The 25,753-nt window shown below is 44.5% G+C and overlaps 1 protein-coding gene across 1 annotated transcript in view; it reads left to right on the top strand.

Annotated features, from left to right (window-relative positions):
• Positions 1 to 2,742: 2,742 nt before the first annotated feature.
• The window catches only part of PLEKHM2 (pleckstrin homology and RUN domain containing M2), a 66,937-nt gene continuing 43,926 nt past the window's right edge, over positions 2,743 to 25,753 (top strand). Inside the window, exon 1 of the mRNA XM_029577877.1 lies at positions 2,743 to 3,052. Within this exon, the coding sequence (XP_029433737.1) occupies positions 2,993 to 3,052 (60 nt within the window). The 5' untranslated portion in view covers positions 2,743 to 2,992. The remainder of the gene's footprint in view (positions 3,053 to 25,753) is intronic.

The raw sequence follows: 25,753 nt of genomic DNA, 5'->3' as shown, positions 1-25,753 counted from the left end.
TTAGATGCAGATGACATTCACTTCTACATCCCTTACACTAATCAATTGAAAATACAGCATCCACACTGAACATGCATGAAGGCATGAACTGGCAAAGCTTAAACTAACACTAAACACAAATAAAACTGAAATTGTATGGCTAAAAAGAGAAACTCCCTCCACAGCAAACACCGCCCCCTGGGGTAATTTTCAGATTACAGCCTCTGAACAAGTATGCAACCTAGGAATACAGATGGACGAGAACATTACCATGAAAAGCACATATAAATTAGTTAAAACCAGCTCCTCCAAAGTGAGAATACTACATCGATTAAAGCCATTACTAACATTCCAGGACTTCCGCCCTGTGTTACAAACTACTTTTCTCCAATATAGATTACAGCAACTCCTTAATACTAAGGCCTTTCTTCAGGACTTCTTAAACTACTACAGTTACTACACAATGCTTCTGCAAGACTCCAATTAGCAGCAAGGAAATTTGGCCACATCATTGATAGTGCTACACTGGCTGCCAGTACAAGCTAGAATCCAGTATAAAGTACTAATTCTAATTAGTAACATCATCCACAAAGGGAATGAGTACTTTATAGGTGTGAATCTCCAACCCTACACAGCACAGCAGCCCCTATGATCAATGTGAAACACTCATCTAAAGCAAATAAGAGACAGAATGTTTTCTATAGCAGGCCCCAAACACTGAAATTCTCTACCAGGTTCCCTACGTCTGTTAATTGAAAGAAATAGGTTCAGACGTGAGCTGAAAACATTTCTCTTCAGAAATGCATACGATCTAACATATGTACCACGCTTGACAGTGGGGGGTGGGAACCTCACTGGGCCATCATTACCTTTCTGCCATTAGAGGGTGGGAACTCTGCTGATATGTCATGAACCCATGCCACCATGGAGGTCTTTTTCATGCTGGTGTAGGTAGGCTGCTGGCATGTTCTTAACCCATGGCACCACGTACGTCTCTCTCTCTCTCTTCCTTTCTGCCTGGGCAATATGATTGCAGCAGGGGTATTTTGGAGGGCACTTGCTGCCTCACCCTCCTACTGCTAGAACTCCTGATCTAAGGTGACAGGATGCACTTCTATAAGGGTACGGTAAAACTTGTCACTTACCAGGATAAGATTATTCAGGGCTGCAAGCAGGCTTAATGTCTCCTCAGCAACACTGTTCAGGGACACAAGATCTTCCTGGAGAGAGAAGCGCCTGTCAGTGTCTGATGTTGTTGACCTTACAGATCACCTATGATCTCACTTGTGCTGGAGTTCATCCACCTCTCTGGGTGCTGCTCTAGTTTTATTAGCATTTGCCTTCAGAGCTGCCGTTTGTTAGCATCTTCATGGTGCCCCAGACTGCTCCCCCATAGAGCTGTGAAAAAATGTGAGACCATTTCATTGGGATGAAAGGTGGCACATGTGGCTTCCCGTTGGCCAAGCTCATGGCTATGGTAGGTAACAGGTCAAAGCTGCCCTAAGCTGCTGTCTTCATGGAAATGGAGTATTGGTTGTCAGGTGTTGAAGGTCCTGGTGCTCCAGCTGTGCAGCCCAGAAAAGGGGGAGGAAGCTCTGCACCCTGAAAGGATTTCATTTTTTGATAAGGTACAGCTAATAGTTTCATGACTTGTGCATGAAAATTCTGAGGCTTACCTTAATCAAAATACTCAAGTTCTTTGGCAGGTTTATTGCTTTCTCCATGAGGGCTGTCAGATTACTTTCCCTGGGTCAGGAAAATGTTTATGCCCATTTTGGGCTGTATTTTATCCTACATTTATTTTCCAAATGATTCTTCTGATAGAAATCAGCTGCTATGTATACTACAACCCTCTTGCCCCATTTATTAAACTTTTCCTGTGGTGCTGGAGTAAATGTTTCAGAATCTGTATAAATTGAGGAGGGGGAAAGGGACATACCTTTTTAGTTTCTTGTTCTCAACCTTTGATATGCATCAGGGCTTTGGCATGCTCTTTGCATTTCCTCCCCTAGTCCAGATATTTGTGTGTGTGTGTGTCTGTCTCTCACTGGGGCGGACCATACACATTATTTCCCTCCATTGCATGGGAGGACCAGCTGCTGAGGTACAGATGAAGCGCATGGCTCTGCTAGAACAATCATAGATACCTGGGGCAGGAGTGAGTCAACAATACTCCTACCCCTGCAGACCTTAACTCACCCAGGGTAAAGAGAAAGGGGGCTGGGAGACCCGGAGGAACCTCGAGTGGGGGGAGGCAAGGTTCCCCTCATGGGGGGGCTGGGGAGTCAGTAGGTGCACTGTAATTACATCCTCTCCTTTTGATAGACTTTCCTATCAGTATTGCAATAGAGTTTTGTAACACGCATTGAACTTGGATTTGTAAAGGTGAATAATTACTTCTAAAGAGTTGATGACGACTAAGGACTGCAGCATGGGGGGAGCTGGCTTAAAATCTGCTGGGCCTCTCTGATACTCTTTTCAGATAGAGGGTGCAAGTAGCTTTTTGTACGTGACAAACAGGGTCATATGAGCCTTAAGCAATTTATCCTACTGCCCCTCTGCGTGGACGCCCAGTCTTATGAATATTACCGTTGCTATGGCCAGCAGCATAGTTTTTGATTTTCAAAGGAAAAATAGATGGCTAAGACCAAGCCAAGTCGTGAAGAACAATGCAGGGTTTTTTTTTTCTTTCTACCCTTTGCTGAAATTCATAAATGAATTCTGATGAGGGGATATCCCAAACATTGCTCAACTGGGGGCGGGCGGCCGAAGCGGCCCAGCTTGCCCCACCTTGGAGGGGTGGCTGCAGCGGGAGCCCGGCCTCCCGCTCCGGCTGCGCGCAGCCCGGGGCCTGGCGGTAGGAGGAGCCCGGCCTGCCTGCCTCGCTGCGGCTGACATCAGCGGCTGGCTCGGCCCATTTCCCATCACGAGCTCGGGCTGTTGTGGCTCAGCCCTGGCCGCGATGCTGTGCCGCTGGGAAGGATCGTGAGGAGCCGGCGGGACGGAGGCCCCCATGGAGCCGCGGGAAGTGAAGGACCGCATCCTGGAGAACATCTCCCTGTCCGTCAAGAAGGTGAGCGGCGAGGGGGCGCCTGGATCGGGGGGGGGGAACCCCCCACCCCCTTCCAGTGTCGGTAGGCGAGGAGTGGCCGATACTGCCCGGCCGCTGCCCCTAGACTCCGGGCTCCAGCGCCCTTCCCTTTCCCCTGCTCGGGCGGAGGAGACGGCGGGCCTGGCCCCGGTTTCCTTGGATTTCGGCCTCCTGTGCCGGGGAGCTCGTCCTGCCCCGTGCTGGGCGAAGGGTGCGGCCTGGGTTATCTCCCCCCCCCCTCCCCCCTGGGGAGTTTGCCGGGCAGGGCCCAGCCCTCACTCCCCGGGCCCAGGGACTGTATTGAATCTGAAGATCCTTGCTTGCCGTGGCCATCTTAGCCGGTGGATAGAAGGGAGGTTGCTGGAAAAGTGCATGGGATTACGGATGGGAATGGCCCATTGTAGGGCTTGTATCGGGGTTACCAACGCATATTCTCGCACTGAAAGCCATGGGGCTGCCCTGTGATGATTGCAGTGAATAACAGCCGTACCCCGAAAGTAGATCCAGAGAAGTGGCCAGACTGCTGGCAAGCATTAGCCCAGCCTGCAGAGGACCGGGAGAATCGATCCCAGTCCTCTATATGGCAGTGCACGGCGCTACCAGACAGGCTATAATGTTTTTCTTTTTTATGTAATATTTGCGTCGTACTGTTTCAGTTTACATGGTTAAGATTTTTTTCCTTGTTGCAATGATGGTACAGTCGGAGGTTGATTCTAAAGCATATGGGAATAGACTTAGATCTAAACATTTACACCCAAGAGGAAAGGGGAGATAGGGGAGGTATAATAGAGACAATTTTATCTGAGGTTTACATGCACAGGAGTCGGGCCTCCTTCAACGGAAAGAACGAGGGGTCATGCGATGAGGTAGACTAAGGAGTACGTTTAGGAAATATTTCCTTATAGAGAGGGTGGAACAGCCTCCCAGTGGAGGTGGTCCAGACAGAAACTATCTGAATTCAAGATAAATACAGGGATCTCCAAAGGAGTGATGGGAATCATAAAATTAAATTAATGGGGCAGATTAGACAGTCTTTTTCTGCAGTCATGTTTCTACCTTAACATAGAAATGATGGCAGAAAAAGACCAATCAGCCCATCCAGTCTGCCCAGCAAGCTCCCACACTTATTTTCCCATACTTATCTGTTTCACCGACCACCAAGTTCAGGGCTCTTGATTCAAATTTCCTGCCATCCTCTGCCATTGATGCAGAGAGTAATGTTGGAGTTGCTTCAAAGGTGAGCATAAGGCTTAATGGTTACAAGTAGTAACCGCCGCATCAAGCAAGTTACCCCGATGCTTGTTTACCCAGACTGCACAGATCCATCCCTTGTTGGATGTTGTTTGAATATAAATCCTCTTTTCAACATTTCCCCCTGCCATTGAAGCAGAGAGCAACCCTGTATATGATTTCAAAGTGAAGAATCAGGCTTAATTGGTTTAGGGTAGTAACCACCACAATAAACAAGCTATCCCCATGCTTATTTGTTTACCCAGACTGTGTAGTTCAGTCTTTGTTGGTTGTTGTCTGAATGCAAATCCTCTTTTCCACATTTCCCCTTGCCATTGAAGCAGAGAGCAATGTTGGAGTTGCATTAACCGTGTGAAGGCTTTTTGAGTAAAGGTAGTAATTACCAGATAGTAGCCTCCATTCCAGCAAGCCACCCCCATGGCTTTTCTCTTCATTCCCATCTTCTAGCCTTTATAGATCCACAGTGTTTATCCCATGCCCCTTTGAAAGCCTTCACTACTTCCTCTGGAAGGGCATTCCAGGCATCCACCACCTTGTTAGCTTTTATGTGTGCCCTATGTTGCAGGGATTTCTGAACCAGTTTAAACTAACCAGTTAGATTTAAACCTTTTCTGGCATACTTGTGGGAGACAGGTGAGGACTGAGTTTGCTTCTTATGAACTTGGGGGTTGAGTGATATCTTCCTTGTGAAGTTGGCAGCTTTCCCAGCCCTGTGTGTGACCTGTAGTGACCTCCCATGATGCAGATTAGCCTTTCCAGTGGCCTTGCTGGAGTAACTAACCCTTACTAAAACCAAAGGAGGTGGCCAAAGATTCCTGGGTTAGTTTTTTTTTAACCTGTTGCTCTACTGCTGCCACCTGCTTGGGGCTGCTGGTTTAATCAAAACCAGGGCAGGGTTGTGGCACCATGAGCCTTCATGTGCAAACTATCCAGGGATTTTTTCCCATATTTTATGTCCCCTTTCAACTTACTTTAGTATAGCCATTGCAGCGATAGCCTTCGGCCAAGATCCAGGCATCAGGGCTCCTTCAGGAAGCCTGCCAGTGATGTCATTGCACGATAACTACAACTCCCCTCCCTGCACCAGGGACTGCTGATGCTACTTCTGCAGCACCCTAGCTCCAGCTGACCAGAAGACATGAGCAAAAGGACCCGGTCCCTCTGCATAACAATGTGCCACACTGCCAGGAGCCATTGGATTAGCCTCTTTCTGTATTTTTGAAGGCCATGTTTCCCAAATCCAGTCCACAAGAAGCACCTGGTTTTTATTTCAGGGTGTCCAGAATTTGCAAAGCAATCAGGCTCATTGAGCAGGCAGATAAATGTCTTAAATATTCATTGTGAATATCATAAAAGCAAGCACTGGTGGGAGCTCTGGAGGCCCAGATTCAGAAGGAGAAAATGGGACTCGGGATAGGCCAAGGGCTGCTCTAGGCTAACTGTCGTTATCTCAACAATTTCACAGTTTAAATAACTTGCTTGGTGGAAGCCTCATGCTGTCTTGCCAGATAATGATCCATAATTTGTAAAGTGTCTGGGCTCCAACTTCTGCCAGGGTCCCTGGTTCAATTCACGATCAGGTCTTCCGCACCCTGGGTCAGCTCGAGATTCTGTAAAGGTGGCACTTGTGGCCTCTAGGGGAGAGGCGAGGGAGGCGGGGTCATCAATGAGCGATGCCTGGTGGTTGGATTTAGAGCAGGCCTGGTGCAGGATTCTGAGCCTCAGGACGTGACCAGGCTAGAAACAGTGGGAAGGAGGGAAAGGGTTTGTCTGTCAAGAGGGAAAAATCCTTAGGTAGTGACACATGAAGGCACCGGATCTGGTTCCGATTGAGCTAGAAGAGACAGGACGAACTATCAGGCAAGAAAAAAATGGGAAGTGGAAAACGTTACTGGAAAAACCCAGACCTTGTAAAAATGTGGTTAACGTGTTCCATTTTTGGAAAAAGAGAAGGGATTTGCCTAGGAATATTTAAAAGCTTTTAGTCTGAAAATGAAGTGTGTTAGAGTTTGTTAGTAACATAGTGAATGATGGCAGAAAAAGACCAAACTGGCCCATTCAGTCTTCCGTGTTGCAATTCTTCCGCTCTGAGTAGATGAGCCATGTACCTTTCTGTACTCAACTTAGCACTATCTCCCCATCCAGCCCATCTTTCCCACCACTGCCCAGAATCTGTGAAATATCTACAGTACCTGAATGTAATCCGCTTTGAAGAGCCAAAAAAGCGGAATATAAATCAAATACGTACTGGCCACTGCCGTCATCTGTTTACGATCATGCTTTTCCACCGTGCGAGTTCAAAGGCTGTGACAGGGAACTGAATTACAATGAATAGGAACCGATCTACAGAGAAAAGGAATCATCTATAAAGAACAGGATATACAACAGGTGACAACTGACAGTAAACAGGTTGCAATATGCAAATCAATAACTGAATTTAGGGAAATAGTTTACCGGCTCCAGTTCAGAATCTGAGAGCAGTGCAGAGAAGGCTTGCGGGATTATATGGATTCTGAAGGCAGGGGTGTAAGGGAACAAACATGAGTGATTTCACATGGACGTGAGTTCCAGAGGGTAGGGGCTGAGCCTGTAAAGGTTCTTTTCCTGGTGGTTGTGGATTTTATTTCTTTGGGGGCCGGCACAACAACCTTAGGTAGTAAGCGCAGAGGGTGGGTGAGTGTGTAGGGGGAGAGATGATTGTCAGATAGGCAGGTGTTGGGCCTTGAATGTAAGGACCAGGGTTTTGACCACTGCCCAGTAATGTGCGGGAGCCAGTGTAGAGATCTGAGGAGGGGGTGATGTGGTCATATTTTTCTGGCCTTTGGTATAGTTTGAGCAGCTGCATTTTGCATGAGCTGTAGGCGGTGGTCAAGTTTCTTGGGTAGTCCGCTGTATAGAGCATAGCGATAGTCCAGGCAGGTGATAACCCGGGCCTGGATCACTGTTGCAAATGCATGATCATCTAAGAGGGGACGAAGATGGCACATTTGGTGTAACTGGAAGAAAGTGGCTTTGGTTATTGACAGAATTTGGGCGTCAGTGGTGAGTTTGGCGTACAGGAGGGTAACCCAAGCTTCTAACCTGGTGAGAGAATGGGAAGGAAGTTGCATCTAGGTTCACACTCAAGTGGCTGGAGGTATGATGCTGTTTCCCAATCCACAGGACTTCTGATTTTGGGTGGGGGGGTGTCAATTTCAGTTCATTGTGGAGCAACCAGTTTGAGACTTTTCTAGGCCAGAGTTGAAGTCAGAGATTGCCCAATTAGGATCAGGGCCCAGGGACCATTATAGCTGGTTGTCGTCAGAATGTTGGTGTCCTTGAATAGCTTATGGAGTGGGACCACTACCCGCTCCACTGATTGACCATTTCAGGCCTAGTCATCTTCTTCTGTGATTCTTACAAGCCCACCACTAAAGCCAGCACCGTGGTCCCCTATCACGTCCTATTGTCAAGTTTCCTAATAATCCACACAGCTACAAAAACTAGCAAATCCATTGTCTAAAACAACCGGCCTTTCCGTGCTCATTGAACTTTGGGTTTTAACCATGGGCTTTCCTTGCAGCTTACCCCACTGTCTTCCCGAAAGCCTGATGCAGCCACGCCACTACTGTTAGGGTCATCTCCCAGCAGGGAGTTTACCTATCTGGAGAGGATGATGGGCAGCAGCGAACCATTTCTTGCCCCATACAGCTTAATCTGAGCAGGAGGATGGAAAGCAGCCTGCTGCTGAAAGCCTTGACCAGTTTAAGAGCTGGTTTAAAGCACTCACCCCCTTCCCTTGTTAGTCCTAACAAAGGGAATGAACCCTTAGTGTGAGAGAGACATGTTTAGCTACCACTTAATTTTTTTTTTTAGTTTAAGCAAGCCTTTCTCCAGACAAAACCTGAACTCCACGCGAGTTACAACAATCTGCATCAAAACCATAGAAGCATGAGAAGAGCTGTGAAGTTCAGGGAGGCTTCTGTCGAGTAGAACCCCCTGGAACTTAAGCCTCTTTTTGGCCAAGATCAAATGCAGGCCCAGGCTATGCTGAGGACAAGTCTCGCTGAGGCTGAGAACCTGTATAAGAAGGGGAGGTTAATGCCCTACTACTTGACCCCACAGGAGTTACCAAACGTTCAGTCCCTGTCCAGACCGGAAGGATTAAATGTCCTGTAAAATAAATGTACTTTTTCTAATTAGAAATGCAGGGCAAGCAGACTTCCCATGTACATAGTCATAAAAAGAAGTGCATGGTGTAGGCCCATCATCCTCTCAGGACAGGCGATAAACCCCCTGCTGGGAGATGACCCAGCGGGTCTCTGGCATGTTTTGACGTTCATTAGTAGGAAACTCTCCCCTGATAAAGTGACATCTAGGATCATGGAGAGCTAGGTTTTAAGTTTTAAAAGCAGCCTTGAAGCCAGTGGGTTATGTAACCTAATATGGATCATAAAAGGAAGGTCTTGCCGAACATTTGATTGAATCCTTTAATGAAGAAACCAAAGAAGTAGCTTGAGGAGAGCAGGGGACAGCTATAGTAGATGTGGTCTTCAGCACTGCTTCACATAGAAGACTGATGAGCAAGCTGGTCAGACTGGATGAGAAATTACAAACTGGATGAGATGTTGGCTGATAGTAGTAGAGCGGTGGTCAGTGGAATCAGTTTGGTCATCATTTCGTGTCCATCACGCCAGTGTAGATCAATAATGACCATTTGTGGGCCCAGGTCCTTGCATGGTCAGCAGCAAGGCTTAAATCATTAACTGTGCATGGCTCCTCTGATAGTATGGGAGTAGGTGAGGCATCGTTACAGCCCCCAGTCACTTGTGATGCTACAGGACTTGCTGTTTCTCACAGAATTGCGGGAAGCCATCATAAGAACATGCCATACTGGGTCAGACCAAGGGTCCATCAAGCCCAGCATCCTGTTTCCAACAGTGGCCAAGCCAGGCCATAAGAACCTATCAAATACCCCCAAACTAAGTCTATTCCATGCTACTGTTGCTAGTAATAGCAGTGATTATTTTCTAAGTCAACTTAATAGCAGGTAATTGACTTATCCAATCCTTTTTTAAATCCAGCTACACTAACTGCACTAACCACATCCCCTGGCAACAAATTCCAGGTTTAATTATGCGTTGAGTGAAAAAGAACTTTCTCCGCTTTAGTTTTAAATGTGCCACATGCTAACTTCATGGAGTGTCCCCTAGTCTTTCTATTATCTGAAAGAGTAAATAACTGATTCACATTAACCTGTTCTAGACCTCTCATCATTTTAAACACCTCTATAATATCCCCCCTCAGCCGTCTCTTCTCCAAGCTGAACAGCCCTAACCTCTTTAGTCTTTCCTCATAGGGGAGCTGTTCCATCCCCTTTATCATTTTGGTAGCCCTTCTCTGTACCTTCTCCATCACAATTATATCTTTTTTGAGATGCGGCAACCAGAATTGTACATAGTATTCAAGGTGCGGTCTCACCATGGAGCGATACAGAGGCATTATGACATTTTCCGTTTTATTCACCATTCTCTTTCTAATAATTCCCAACATTGTTTGCTTTTTTGACTGCCACAGCACACTGAACCAATGATTTCAATGTGTTATCCACTATGACGCCTAGATCTTTGTTGGGTAGTAGGTTCCATATTAGAAACTAACATTGTCTAACTATAGCATGGGTTATTTTTCCCTATATGCATCACCTTGCACTTATCCACATTACATTTCATCTGCCATTTTGATGCCCAATTTTCCAGTCTCACAAGGTCTTCCTGCAATTTATCACAATCCACTTGTGATTTAACTACTCTGAATAATTTTGTATCATCTGCAAATTTGATTACCTCATTCGTTGTATTCCATTCCACATCATTTATAATGATATTGAAAAGCACGGGTCCCAGTACAGATCCCTGAGGCACTCCACTGCCCACTCCCCTCCACTGAGAAAATTGTCCATTTAATCCTACTCTCTGTTTCCTGTCTTTTAGCCAGTTTGCAATCCATGAAAGGACATCGCCACCTATCCCATAACCTTTTTTTACTTTTCCTAGAAGCCTCTCATGAGGAACTTTTGTCAGATGCCTTCTGAAAATCTAAATATACCACATCTACCGATTCATCTGTATCTACATGTTTATTAACTCCTTCAAAAAAGTGAAGCAGAATTGTGAGGCAAGACTTGCCCTGGGTAAAGCCATGCTGACTTTGTTCCAATAACCATGTCTTTCTATATGTTCTGTGATTTTGATGTTTAGAACACTTTCCACTATTTTTCCTGGCTCTGATGTCAGGCTAACCGGGCTGTAGTTTCCCAGATCGCCCCTGGAGCCCTTTTTAAATATTGGGGTTACATTAGCTATCCTCCAGACTTTAGGTACAATGGATGATTTTAATGATAGGTTACAAATTTTTACTAACAGATCTGAAACTTCATTTTTTAGTTCCTTCAGAACCCTGGGGTGTATACCATCCGGTCCAGGTTTGTCAATCAGGCCTACCTTCTCCGGAACGGTTATATCCCCAACATCCTCTTCAGTAAACACCGAAGCAAAGAAATGGTTTAATCTTTCTGCGATGGCCTTATCTTCTCTAAGTGCCCCTTGATCATCTAACGGTCCAATTGACACTTGGATGCAGGAGTGGAAAAATATTTAGAAAACTTGAGTGCCAGCCGTAATTCTTAGGAGCCGGGGGCAAAGATGTTGTTCTTGTAATTTCTTTTGAAAATGCTTGCTTTTTTGTTTTGTTGTCTTATTTTTGGAATATTGAGTTTTTCGCTGTTTTTGTCTATATTTTGGTTTATATCTTTTGCTTTCTTTTTTGTGTTGTCATTTTTGGATCTTTTATCTTGTCTATTTGGATTTTGTGTTTGCTTGTTTTTTTGTCTTTTTTTTTTTCCCTCTCCTCTTTATCCTTGGGCCTGTCGCGGCGACCGCCTAGTTTGTCTAATGGAAGCACTGGCCCTGCTCCTTTGTCACTATCTCGCTTATGCTGGTAAGCACCATAGTCCCTCAGGAATGTTTCTGCTCTTGTCTGCTTGAGATGCAAACCTTCCAAAATCAGTCACAGCTGCAGAGCCTTAATCACAAAGCTTTTTGGGAGGCTTGAGCTTTCTTTCCTTCATGAGGAAAAGGGGGAAATAACCCAAAAATAAAAGAAACCATAGGATTAGTGGAAAAAAGATAAGCTGGAGAACCTTTCCAGAGAGGAGGTCTCTACCGAAAACCGAATAACCTACTCTTCCCCCTAGAGCTCCTTATGCTCACCTTTGATGCAACTCCAACATTACTCTCTGCATCAATGACAGGGGATGGCAGGAAGTTTGAATCAAACAGTTACCAACAGTTACCCTGAAGTTGGTGGTTGGTGAAACAGATAAGGATGGGGAAATGTGTAGAAGCTTGCTGGGCAGACTAGATGGGCCGATTGGTCTTTTTCTGCCGTCATTTCTATGTTTCTATATATTCTAAAAACAACAAGAACTCCTCCCATAAGGCAGGGTAATGTAAATAATCTTTTACATTCTCAATGCACACTTTAACATACCAGGGTTATTGGTACAGGCCTGGAGGCCCTTCCATGTGAATAGGATGTTAGTTTGACCTGAACTAGCGGTGTGAGAAATTCTAGGTGTTAGGCAGATACTATCTGCACAGCGCTCTGTATAGCTGGTAGTGCTTTATGATAAGTGGTAGGAGTTGGTTATTTTGACGGGAGTAGGTAGTGCTGATTTTCTATCAGATTGCCAGCCTGGAACATTTTCAAACTGTGGAAAGTTGCTTTCCCCCCATCCCCCCCCTTGCAGCTGGGGTGGAAAGTGGAGGCCACCGCTGGCTCTGACCCAATATCTCTTTTTCAGAAAATCACCACTGAGAATGGGGATTTTTCTCCTATTTGGCTTCATAGAGTAAAGAATGGAAAATGGACCTGTAGAATGATGTTATTCTTTGGCTGCTTCCACCGTTATGATGACTCTCAAAGTTGAAGTCGTCGCCTTGGGACCCTCAAGCTATTCTGATACATGAAGAGTATTTTGTTTCGGTCTTCTAATTGCTTTTGTGTTGTCTCCTTTGAGTGTTCATTTTTGATACCAGCAGCCTGCTCTAAATTTGTATGAGAACTGTCCTCTTTACCCAATTATGTCTCCTGAGTTTTTCTCTTCACCTTTCTCTCCTCAAGTGACCATCTTTGTCTCACCAGTACCTCCCTCTGACTCTGTTCCACTGTCTTCTCTCACGTTTTTCACTCAGAGTGAAGCCTTTGCACCATTTCTCATCCTATATAATAAGATTTCGATGTCTTTAAAACATGCCTTGGTTAAAGATTTAGTAATGCTAGAGGGAAATTTGTAGACTGCAAAATAGCTGAAGAAATTTGGCTGAGGGCACAGTTAGAGCAGAAGGAGTTCAGAATGAGGGAAGGATTTGGGGCAGCTGACCCAGTCAGTTCCTTTTTCTAAAGTGTTGCCTATTATGCTAAATGGGAGGCGTGAATAGTCCACACCAGGAGCTTTAACACGTGGTGGAAGGAGGAGAAGATTGGGGACACAGGAGGAATTTAGGACTATACAAGAGAGTCTGAATCCTTCTGGGTGAGGTCTAAAGGCCTATTGAATAGTCTAGATTCTTCTTTGGCAAATGTTTAAACTGACAGAAGGGGTTAGCACATGGCAGGAGGGAGAAGCAAGGTGTCTCCCCTACAAGTGAATAATGAAGTAGAGAAATAGAAATCTACAAAGATGGGAAACCCACAAATGTCTGAAAATGAGAGAGAGGGTACATAGAGCACAGAAGGGAATGGAAATGAGATGAATCAGGAAGGCCACGCTCATGAATGCTTGAAGTCCAGATTAGAAAATCTCAGTCTTCGATTTTCTAAGAGCAGAGGGTGACCTGGATACCTTTGCTGTTATAGAAATGTGGTGCCAAAAGAACTGGGATAAAGTCATCAGCTTATGTATTGTTCAGAAAGGACAAGGTACGTAAAGGGGGGAAGTGGGTGGCACCATGAATGGAAAATATTTGGAAAACGTATGCACCAGCCGATGTTTTTTGGAACCAGGACTATTAGTTTTTCTTTGCACATTTTTTTTTTCCTTAGTTTAGCACTTTTTGTTGCTTTTTTTTGTCCTCGTTTTGCCTGTGTTTTCATTTTGGGGTTTTTTTTTTCATTTTTGCTCTATCTCTTCTTTTGACAACTTGGGATTATTTTTTGCTGGTTTTTTTTGGTTTGGACTATTTTGAATTACTTTTTTATTTGTCTCTCTTCCCCACTCCCATCTTCTCTTCTCTCCCGGTGTGGAGCAGCCTAGGGCTACAGCTGTTCTCCTCTGCTTGAGCCCACCACAGTAGTGGTAGCTCCTCCTGGTCTCAGGTCAGCGGCAGGCTCCAGCTTTTGGCTTTTAGGCAATCTGGCACCTGGGAAATTTCCACTTGAGTGGTACTTTATGGGAATGATACAAAATCGGCTGAAACCTTAGTGGGTTGTGTGACACTTTGTACACAAGCAAGTCCCTGCTTCAGATTACCTTTTTCTTGCTACTGAGCTATAGATATCTCCTGCTCATTATTCTTGGTGACTTAAATGCTAGAGCTGAGTGCGATTCAAATCTTTGGAATAGCACCACTGGGGAGGGAAATAAGCAAGTATGGTGGTATCATGTTGCTAAATAAATACTTAGAGTATGGCCTGGTCATCAGGAACACAATCTTAAGACAAAGCGACAAGTATAAGACAACTCTGAGAGACCCTTGCAGCAAACACTGGCAGCCCGTTGATTATATTATCACACAACCATGTGTGGAACAGATAACTGCTGAGCAACTTGTTTGGGCAACCTGGATAGTCCTAGGCAGGGCAAAATCAATGCAAAAGAAATTCAACCCAAGTTTCTTTCAGACCTAGTCATTTGAAAATGTTTAGCAGTGTGTTTTCAAAATAGACTATTTACTATGGCCAAGTTTATGACAGAGAAAGTTTGTAGAGGGGATTAAGAACTCATTTTGTCAGCATGTACCGAATCTATTGGCTTTATCACCTGCGGGCGCCAAGATTAGTTTGAGTAAAATGCTGATATTCAGGGCCTGCTCGACTGAAAAGTAAAGCTCATTGGCTTTAGTAACGTATTTCAAACCAGCAAAAGAAAACATAGCAGCAGCTGAAGCTCAAAGGAAAATCTGTGACATCAAAACTGAGTGGTGGCAAGATAAAGCCACAGAAATCCTGCTTTCCACTTACAAACACAACATGAGGAGTTTTTTCCTTCCAAGATAAGAGCTATTCATGATCCAGACTCAACTGGTCCCGCACCTCCCTGAGCACAAGCTGACCTGATGCCTCTTAGGGAACGTGAAGCCATTTAAGCCACAAACTCTTCAATTCTGGTATAATGAGGAGATTCCAGAGGCCCTGAAAAAATGCCAACATTCTCTGCTTTAAGAAAAGAAACAAGTCAAAATGTGGAAGTTATTATGGCATTACTTTGCTCTCTACTGCAGGGAAAATACTCGCTTATCTCTTCCTTGACTATTTATGTTTGTTTGTTTGAGGAAGTCCTACCACAATCTTATTGGTGTGAAACCATCTCCCAGAATAACCAGTGTGATCTTTGTTGCCGGCCAAATGCAGGAAAATTGTCAGAAGCAAATCATGATCTATATATGACCATTGATTTGACAAAGCTGGTTAATTGTGAAGTCTTATGGAAGGTAGCCACTCTACAAATTTTATTAAAGTCATACAAATTCATGATATGATGCCAACCATTCTCTGCAGTGGTTTGTAAAGGTATGTTATTACTCTGTTTTCTTATCAATCATTCTGGTCTTCATTAAAGTCTGGCTCACCACTGATAGCCCATACAGAGTTGATAGCTCACTAATCTTTTTCATCTCCAAGGCATCCATTATTGATCTTCAGTACGCTGATGACTGTACCATCCTAGTACATACTGAAATTGACCTTCAGTCCACACATGATCTCTTTTCAGAAGTCTACCAACGTCTTATTTACCATTGAAAAGTTGCACTCTCAGCCTTTAAGCCTTACTAATAATCTACCACAAATCTCCAGGGAGGGACAGACTCTGGAGACAGTTGAGTATTTCTCATACCTTGATATCCACCTCTCTGAGGCAGATCTCAACATTAAGATTCAGGGCAGGATCCAGTACACATGTGCTTTCATTGGGAAAAGTTCACATTTTCACTGACCATGACCTGTAGAAGACCGCAAAGATCCAGGTCTACAATGTAATTATTCCTTTTCTCCTGTATGCATGCAAAACTGAAGTGCCCTACGGACATTTCAAGAATCTGGAGCGGTACATCTACAATGTCTTTGCATCAAATGGGAAGATTGCCACGGTAATGCCAGCATTTTCAGTGAAGTCTGTAATCGGTATTGAGGCAGTGATCCACATGCACCATCTCCAATGGACTGAAGAATTGTGTGCAGATGTCAGATTTCTGACAAGTCCTTTATTTTCAGACAAGATGCTAGGGTGGATGAAGGGAACAGTAGTAGGACATACTGAAAGCTTATCTCAAGAAAACGGATGTGGTGGCCACAGCTTAGGAAAAACATGTTACCCACAGGCTTGTATGGTGCCACGTTCTTCATCAGTCAGCAGCCTGCCTTAAGAAGTGCCTTGCCCTTCAAGATGAAAAGAAGCAAAGGGGAACATATCCTAGTAAGCAGGCAACAAAGCAATGTTTATAGCTTACTGTATGCTGTCGTTTTGTGATGCCCAGATTGGACTCCTGAACCCCTTCACAACTTGTTTGTAAATCTGTGGTAGAGATCATCCTTGAATATAGGCATCAGAGATGACTACTACATCTTTTACTTATTCTTATGATGCTGTGATAATTACTTTCATTTCTATTTAAATTCCAGTATGATTACCAGAACTCCATACTGCAGCAGTGGAAAGGGGAGAGGTCATTGTGGGTGGTTAATAGATAGGCAAGAGATTTTTCATTATACAAACTTATCAATGATGATTCCTGAAAGTTTTATCAACCAGCGCGTTCTTGGCGCTCTTCACAGAGTATTCTTCTTGAAGTTCCCTCACCAAAAATTGCACGCCTCCAATTTACTCGTGAATATTCCTTCTCTGTAGCAGGCCCCGAATTTTGGAATTCATTCCCTCTTGAAATAGACAGGCTGACTCTATTAAGAATTTTAGAACATTTTTGTTCAAACTTGCTTATTAACTTTTAATTGGATTTCAGTTTTATGTAAAATTTTATGTTTAATATGATTTTATATTTATTATTTTTACTTGTGTTTTACTTATGTATGTAATTGTTAATTGCCTAGACCACCTGTGTGTTAGGCAATCCATAAATCTAATAAAATGTAAAATGAATTGGTGATTTTCAACAGGGCTTCAGTCCGGCAAGTAGAGTGGGATAGAGATTTGCAGAAGATAGCAACTAAGTGGGAAGTACTGCTGGTTGGAGACTTCTTTCTATCAAATGTCCTGTGTTGGGGGCATCTTGGCTGCAGTTGCAGCTGGATTGGGGAGATCCTGGACTCCCTTTAGGGAATTCTCGTAAGACAACTGTTAAAGAAGCCACACGTAAGAGAGTACCATGGGGCCTGATACTGACAAAAGAAAGTGTGGCAGAAGTTGCATTGGGTGAACACCTAGGGTCCAGTGATCACAAGGTAGTTCATTTATAAGAACCCTGGCAGTTTTGGGCCAAAAAAGGTGTGAGGATTCTGGACCTCAGACGTGCCAATGGGAAAAGTACCCCAAGGCTGAAGGGAGAGAACTGGGTAGAGATGAGGATCAGTGAACAAAAAACGTAGTTGAACAGAAAACTGACTTGTACGCTAGAACAATAGAAGTAAAAAGAAAATCTAGACCCGGAATAGTTCTCAAAAGAGGTAATTAAACTTACATAAGGGATGAAAAATAATCTTTAGAAGGTACAAAGGATGAACCAAAAGTGTCTAAAAAAAAAAAAAAAAAGCAAGAAAGGCGTTTTCAACGCTTAGCAAGTGCGAATTGCACTCTGGGCGTGTGCTTGGTCAGCCCCTTCAGCGGTTTGTAGTGTTTGCTTTCACTGGCCTATTTCTGTCTGTTTATATATGGGATGAATTGCAAGATGGACCTTTTAGCAGTGATCAGTCCCTCATTTCAGCGCTCGCAGCAATCTTCTGCTTATTCCTGCGTATACTGGCTGTCTCACTCAAGGCTTGTTTTAAGTCCTTTCAAAACTGGAAAAGGGCTGATTTTCACTGCAACTGGGTTCCCTTCAAACTGCAATAGAACAGCAATGCCACAAATTACAAACTCACTCTTAAAATACATCGGCTAAACTCCTTACTGTCTGTCTGTGCGTGCAGATGGTATTCCACCTCTGCCTCCTCCATTGTTTGTATCAGAATGGATGTATATGTGTAGCATGGGTTTTTATTTAATATATTCCTATTCTGCCTTTTTCAAATAAGTTGTATAGGGTGGATCCCAAAATTTGACACATTACATTGAAGTGTAAACATAGAATATAAACACTATTGCATGTAATAAAATGATAACATTTAATATAAAGTCCAAGCTGAACTAATTATCCTACAGCCATCGGATATGTTTTCTGAAATAGCTTTTAGCAGTTTCCTAAAAACTAGGATGTCAGTGATTTGCCTAAAAGCAAAGGTGAACTAATCCATAATGCAGGCCCTGCAGCAGAGAGAGCGTGTACATGCACCATTTGAAGTCAAAACTGCTTAGCAGAAGGAATCGCTAATTGATGTCCATTAGGTATCCGTCCTCTTCCTGTTGAGAGAGTGGTATCAGGATTGAGGGGGGGGGGGGGGGGGGGCTATGTCTTCTCATCATTCTTGTGTTTCGTTATGAAATAAAAGTAAAAGAGAGCACTAGGAGATACCTCAAGGTCATCTGGTCAGTCCCTTTGTCATGAGGCAGGATCTGCTGTTCAGACATGTTTGTGTGTGACTCTGAGATGTCGCGGGTTGGCTTCTCTGTGATCACTAATTCCTGATGACCTTGAGCTGCCAGAACTCGAGTGTAGAGTTGAGCCAGGCTCTTTCATTGAAATGCACAAACTCCTGTTCTGGGTCACTGTTCCTTCTGTAAACTTTATCAGAAATCCAGGTCTGTCTCTGGGTACGTCATGAGATGATGCCATCGTAGATTTGCAAGCTGTTGGCCTTTGGTGCGGTGTCGGCAGGAAGCTTGTCCTCTCCTAACACTTAATTCCGGGCCTGCTAGGGTTTGGCCAGATATTTACATATGTTCTGTGTGGAGGAGAGTGCCACTGCTGAAGCTGTAACTAACTGTGACTGGACGCTGACGCAGACTGGCATGGGGAACGCCCATCTTTTTGGCTCGGCGCATCCAGCGCCCATGCTTCTCTGTTCCTCATCGCTTCATAGGTCCTTCAGCTCAGAGGCACCGTTTGGTGCGTCGTCACCACAACCTTTCCTACAGCCGAAAGTGGTTTCCTTGAATAAGGACTTTGCCAATTATGCAGAGCAAGTCTGGGCTGGGCGGCTTGGCTGTAACCAGCATTTCTTGTTGGCACCTTGATGAACGCCTCTCTGAAGTGTTTACTCAGTTGGCGCTGAATTGCTCAAATGCTAATTCTCTGCCTTAGACTCCAGGAGGCTTGTGCAGTTGGAGAGAGTACTTTCAATATAAAAAAAAACCAAGAGGCACTCATGGGAACTAAGATTCTCTCTCCTGTGTACCCCTAGACAAAGCTCCTGCACACACATGTGCTAGCCTAAGATCCTAGGGTTTGCCATATATGCCCCGTTTATGGACTTTATCTATATTCTGGGAAATGGGCTATTAGCTTACCCTGGTGCTGAGGAACCAGGAGCATCTTGGTGTCGCTGGACAGTCCATCAAAATCTTCAGCTCGGTGTATTGTGGTGGTCAAAAAAGCCAATATAGCATTAGGAATTATTTGGAAAAGAATTTGTCTCAATATTCTTACAATAATACTTCTGTACAGATAAGATTTCTGGTGCGACTGCACCTTGAGCACGGTTTGCAGTTCTGGTCACCCAGTCTCTAAAAGATAAAGCAGAACTAGAAAACTGAGAGAGGAGATGGCTCGGCTGCCTTCTGGAGGGAGGTGGAACAGGGTACGGCCCTTTTAGCTTGGACAAGAGGCAGCTGAGAGGGGATGGAGTTTTATAAAAACACGAGTGAGGTGCAACAGGACTAGACTCTCCAAGAAACTGACTGGTAGCAGATTTAGAATTACTTTAACAAATATATTTTTCAGATAATGCATGGTTAATAGTATAACCATGCTTACAAAAGATTTGGACAAGTATTTTAGAGGACAGATCCATTAACGCTTCCTAGCCAGGTAGGCTTGGGAATTGCTATCTCGTATGTCTGGGAATGAGCAACAGGGAAGGGATCTCCCCTTTTAAGATCTGATGGGTGCTTCCAGGTGATTTGGGTTGGCCATCATCTGAGATAGGATGCTGGCCGCGATGGATCCTTGGCCTGACCCAGCACCTGTCTGCCTCCTAGAGAGAGACACTTGTGTTTTTAGTATGAGCATAGATGCCGGTGATCATTGACGTTTAATGCATTGAATTTACCTAGCTGACAGGCATGCTCAGAGGGTTGATATCTCAGATTTTTAAGTGAAACATCTGTCGTGTGCAGATCCAAATTTTCCATTCCTCAGACCCCCCTGCAGAGGTGATGGGGAACAGAGGCTAAATAAAGCAGCACTAGTCTGTGAGCCGGTCCTCCTCCTCCAGAAGAATAACTGTGCGTACACTGTCCCAGCTTCTCGCCGCTCACGGGACTCGTAGCCATCACATGACTGTCAGCCCTCTGCTGCCAAAGCAGCAAAAACAAGTCATACAGGAAGGCTATTGCCAGACTTAATCATTGCTGACTTGGGATGTTTCACTCAGGAACAGACAGCGTTGGATGCTGATGGATTGGAAGCCTACTAAGTCCTGAACATGTCAGCCTTGTGTCAACGTGTGTAGGTCTTGCTTTGCACCCCTCTGTCTTCGGCTGTATTCTGGAATCTAGGGCCGGGTTTCTGAGACAGACAGGAACAGTTGCAGCCCCTGGAGTATCTTGACAATGAAAAATCTTGAAATAATTAAAAGAAAAAATGAGCAGCACCTGCTGGTGACCTTGGAGTCGTTCAAAGTTGCATGGAGCAAGCATGGACCAGCCTATTGCATAAAACTTGGTCTAGAAAGGATTAAAATAATGCAGAAAGATTTCTGTGATGTGACCAGTCCCGCTAGGGTGAAACAGAAGAAATGGAAAGTTTAAAAATTAATTGAGTCTGCATTAGAATGATTATTTATTGAATTTGATAATGGAGGGAACAGCTAGGAGAGACTAAGGCTTTGCTTATGGATCTTGGACTTTTCCTGTGTTTCTGCCGTCCTTTTTCTGGGGGCACAGACTCCCAGCCTGCCTGTGACCTCCAAGCTCAATTGCTTTGCCCTGGGCTAGCAGATGTTGCTCTGCCTCTCCTGAGATTGCCTTCCTCCCAGGGGCTGAAAGCGCTAGCCCTGCAGCAGTCTCGGGCTTGAATCGCTCAGCAGGATTTATGCAATTCAGGGCACTGTGCAATTGTGAGTCCCGCCTGGCTGCCATGGGCAGAGGTGCTCTCTGCACGCCAGGCACCGATAGATTTGCTGTTGAATATGAGAACAGGCAGACATGGTGCTGGAGGGGAGAGAAAAGAGGACACGCCGGAACGTGGCTGGTTGCTTGCAAGTTATATTTGGACAGATTCCCAGATGGGGAATCCCTTATCTCATGAACAGAAGCAAGTTTAGTGCTTGATCTGAGTTAGTGCTGTTTTATAATAGTGGGTGAGGCACAGTCGGGCATTGACCGGAGGGGGGGGGGGGGGGGGGGAATGCTGGGGGCATGTGGGATTTTGTAACACCACTGATTGCTTGAAGTGTCCTCTTTAACAAGGATTGTGGCTGAAAGGCATTCTCTGTAGGTGGGGAGGTTGCACTGGGCCAGAGGTCTCTGGTTTTGTCTTTGTGTCCCTCTGGTGAAAGAAAGGCGCTGCATGGGAATGCAGAGCACGGGTGTTTTTCTTCTGGGAGCTCTCACCAGCAACCAGTAGGAAGAGCCCTATTTTAACACTGTCCGACTCCTCCAACAGAATTAACGCTGTGCTTGCTCTAGGAGGGTAGCACGCGCTGCTCTTTATAAGAGGGGACCCCTCGCTGGGTCAGAATTAACACCGTGCTCGCTATCGGAGGGGAGAGGGTACTGGGTCACAAAATTAACATGGAGGTTAACACAAAGTGTGGAAGCATTGCCATTATATTCTGCCATAGTTGGATGCACATTTCATTACTTCTGGGCCTGGATCCCGAGTTCCAGCTGTAAGCCTACAATGCTAAGGGGCCAATGTGTGTGCTGAAATTCAGGGCACTGTTTAATGCAGGCACTTTAAAAAAAACAAACAAAAAAAAAAAACCCAAAACTTCTGATGCTGATTCATTGGGACTTGAAAATGTTCGCACAGACCCGAGCTAAAATGTGCGCTCGGCCCAGGCTGATTCCGCATTTTAACTTGCGTGGCGGAGTGGGAGTCTCTCAGACAGGGGTTATGCACACAGATGTCATGTTTTGTGGGCATGACTTCATTGCACACACAACGTGATTTGTGCTGGTTTTGTGCACACAAAATACCTGAGTTAACCCAGGGCCCCCTCTCTGCATTGGGGGGGGGGGGGGGTAATCGCAAATACCTTCATTGGCATGGGATTTCCATGCAAGTTTGCCAAGCAGCATGCACGGTTTTGTGCGCATAATTTCTTGCCGGATCGTGAGTAAAGTTTGCGCACACAGAATGTGCGCCCACTGCGGGTAAAATGGTGCACGCTGCAGAATGCACCTTATTGCATCGGGCTCTAACACGAGCGTAGAGCGCTGGTTTTGCACATTGAAGAAGAAGTACGTGTGGACTGTTTTGTATAACGTTAGGACCCAGCAAGCACACGATTCCTTCCCTGTGCAGAGCAGTCCCAGCCCCTGGCCTTGTATATCACACTCTTCCAGGAAATGGATTCGTCTAAGCAAAATTTAATATGCAAAATATGGCAAGCCTGAAAGGGCCCTACTCCTTTTACTGATTAGATCTTGAAAGCTGTGTTAATACTGTTAGTTGGTCATCTAATCTTCTCTCCCTGTTTGTGGAGGAAGGAATGGGGAGGGGTCACTTCATCTGCTATTTAAGTGCAGAGCTGAAGTGATAATGTCTTGACCTGAGTTTCTTCGAGGTTTGTGGCTCGCTGCTCATACGCGCACGACCCTGAGTTCCTGCTGGGGTAGATTTGCTGGTAAGCATTAGACAATTCCGCAGTGTAATATCATAAGAACATAAGTCTTGCCATACTGGGTCAGACCAAGCGTCCATCAAGCCCAGTATCCTTTTGCCAACAGCGGCCAAGCCAGGTCACAAGTACCTGGCAGGATCCCAAGGGGTAGAGAGATTCCAAGCTGCTTATCCCAAGGGTAAGCAGTGGATTTCTGCAACTCCCCCTTAATAATGGTTAATGGACTTTTCCTCCAAGAACTTGTCCAAATCATTTTTAAATGCAGCTACACTAATAGTTTTCACCACATCCTCTGGCAACAAATTCCAGAATTTTTGTGTTGAGTAAAAAAAATATTTTCTCTTAATAGTTTTAAATGTATTACCTAGTACCTTCATTATGTGTCCTTTAGTCTGTGCTTTTTGAAAGAGTAAATAACTGATTGACATTTAAGCATTCCACGCCATTCATTATTTTATAGACCTCTGCCATATCCCCCCTCAGCCAACTCTTCTCCAAGCTGAAGAGTCCTAACCTCTTTAGCCTTTCCTAATAGGGGAATCATTCCATCCCCTTTCACTTTGGTTGTCCTTCTCTGTACCTTTTCCTATTCTACTATATCTTTCTTGAGATGTGGTGACCAGAACTGCCCCATGGAGCGATAGAGGCATTATGATGATATCTGTTTATTCTCCATTCCTTTCTTAAAAATCCCTGGCGTCCTATTTGCTTTTTTGGCTGCTGCTGCACACTGAGCAGAAGATTTCAATGTATTATCAGCAATGACGCCTGGATCCTTTTCCTGAGTGGTGACTCCTAATGTGGAACTTAGCATTATGGAGCTATAATTTGGGTTACTGGTCCAATTGATTTTCACTTGGCAAATACAATTTAATGTGGACATTTGCATGTCCAGTTTCCTGGTTTTGCAAGGTCCTCTTGAAATCCTCTTGTGATTTAACAACTTTGAGTAATTTTGTATCATCGGCAAATTTGATCACCTCACTCCTTGTTCCCATTTCCAGGTCATTTATAAAAATATTAAAAAAGCAGTGGTCCCAGAACAGATCCCTGGGGAACTCCACTATTCACCTTTCTCTATTGGGAAAATTTACCATTTAGCCCAACTTTCTGTTTTCTATCTTTTAACCATTTGGTAGTCCACAGTAAGACACTGCCCCTATCCCATGACTTTCTAATTTCCTAAGAAGTCTCTCATGAGGAACTTTGTCAAATGCTTTCTGGATATCCAGATACACTATATCATCTGGCTCACTTTTATCTACAGGTTTGTTTATGCCCTCAAAAAAAAAAAGTAGCAGATTGGTGAGTCGAGACTTCCCGTGGCTAAATCCATATTGGCTTTATCTCATTAAACTATGCTGATCTATATGTTCAGCAATTTTGTTCTTTATGACAGTTTACATTGTTTTGCCTGGCATGGATGTCACTCACTGGTCTGGAGTTTCCTGGATCACTCGTGGATTCCTTTTTAAAAATTGGCAACCCTCCAGTCTTCAGGTACCATAGATGATGATGATGATAGTTTACAAATTTCCAATAGCAGGTCAACTTAATTTCTCAGTTCTTTTAGCACTCTTGGCTATATACCATCTGGTCCAGGTGATTTGCTACTCTTTAATTTGTCAATTTGCCTAGAACATCTTCAAGGTTCACTGAGACTTGTTTCATTTCCTCTGAATCATCACCTTTGAATATCATTTCTGGCATGGTTATCTCTTTCATCTTCCTCAGTGAATACGAAAGCAAAAGATTAGTTTAGTCTCTCTGCCTTGGCTTTTTCGTTCCTAAGTGCCCCTTTTACCTCTTGATCATCTAATGGTCCAACTAACTCCCTCGCAGGAGTTTTATCTCTAATGTACCTGAAAATGTTTTATGAGTTGTTGCTTACACAGCAAGCTTCTTTTCAAATTCTCTCTTTGCCTTCCTTATCAATGCGTTGCATCTAACTTGCCAGTGCTTATGCTGCTTCCTGTTTTCTTCATTCGGATCCCTTTTTCATTTCTTGAAAGATGTTCTTTTAGCTATTATAGCCTCTCTCACTTCACCTTTTAACCATGCTGGTAATCGTTTAGGCTTCTTTCCACCTTTTCTAATGCGTGGAATGCATCTGGTCCGGGCTTCCAAGATGGTATTTTTAAACCATGTGCATGCCTGATCTAAACTCTTAACCTTAGCAGTTGCTCCTTTCAGTTTTTTGTCCTAACCATTTTCCTCATTTTATTCTAGTCACCATTTTGAAAGTGAAATGCCGTCACAGTAGATTTCTTGAGTGTAACTCCTCCAGTTAAGTCAAATTTGATCATGTGATGACTATTGCTAAGTGGCTCCATCACCGCTCTCACCAAATAAGGACCGGGTCTAAACAAGTTTCCTTTCTTGTTGGTTCTCGTTCCAGCTGCTCCATGAAGCCGTCACTTATTTCATCCCTGGCCTGACCTGATGTAACATTCACCCGGTCAGGACTGGGGTTAGTGAAATCTCCCATTGTTACTGTGCTGCTGAGTTTGCAGCTTCCTTACTTTCTTTTAGCGTTTCATTGTCTGTTCATTTTGGCCTGGTGGGTGGTAATGAAACCCCCACTACTATTTTATTCCCCTTTGTAATTCTTCATAGAGTCTTCAGTCATGTTTGACTCTGTGTTTTTTCCCTTCAGATGTTCTGTGTGCCTGGATAAATTCTTTTATTCCTTTTTTTTTTGTTTCACCCAAGTTCAGTTATTTTTCACTTTTTCTTCCTTTTCCTTTTTATTACCCTTTTTCCCACTCTTTGTTCTCTTACTCTACTCTCTCCCAGTCTCTTCCCTCAGTAGTGCCTCTTTTTAAAATTTAAACTTCTGGCCTTCCCTCCCTCTTCCTCTTTGCTCTCTCATACCTTTCAGTCTCCTGTCCTCCACCCCTTCCCTCCCCCCCCTCCTTTCTTGGGCCGGGCCGGGGCCGGGCTGTCAACAGGAAGAGCAGGGGTAGCAGAGAGAAAGCCGGGGGTCGGCTTTTGGGGTGCCCGACCTGCGCTGCTGTGCCACCCCCAGCACCCTCCTGCCCCTGGCACCCTTCCACATCATGTGGGGAGACGGAGAAAGGGGGGGGGATGCTGCGCTGGAGCCACTACTGAAGG

Source organism: Rhinatrema bivittatum, chromosome 15, assembly GCF_901001135.1.
Source record: "Rhinatrema bivittatum chromosome 15, aRhiBiv1.1, whole genome shotgun sequence".
Lineage (NCBI taxonomy): Eukaryota > Metazoa > Chordata > Amphibia > Gymnophiona > Rhinatrematidae > Rhinatrema > Rhinatrema bivittatum.
This window is presented reverse-complemented; position numbering and strand designations above follow the sequence as displayed.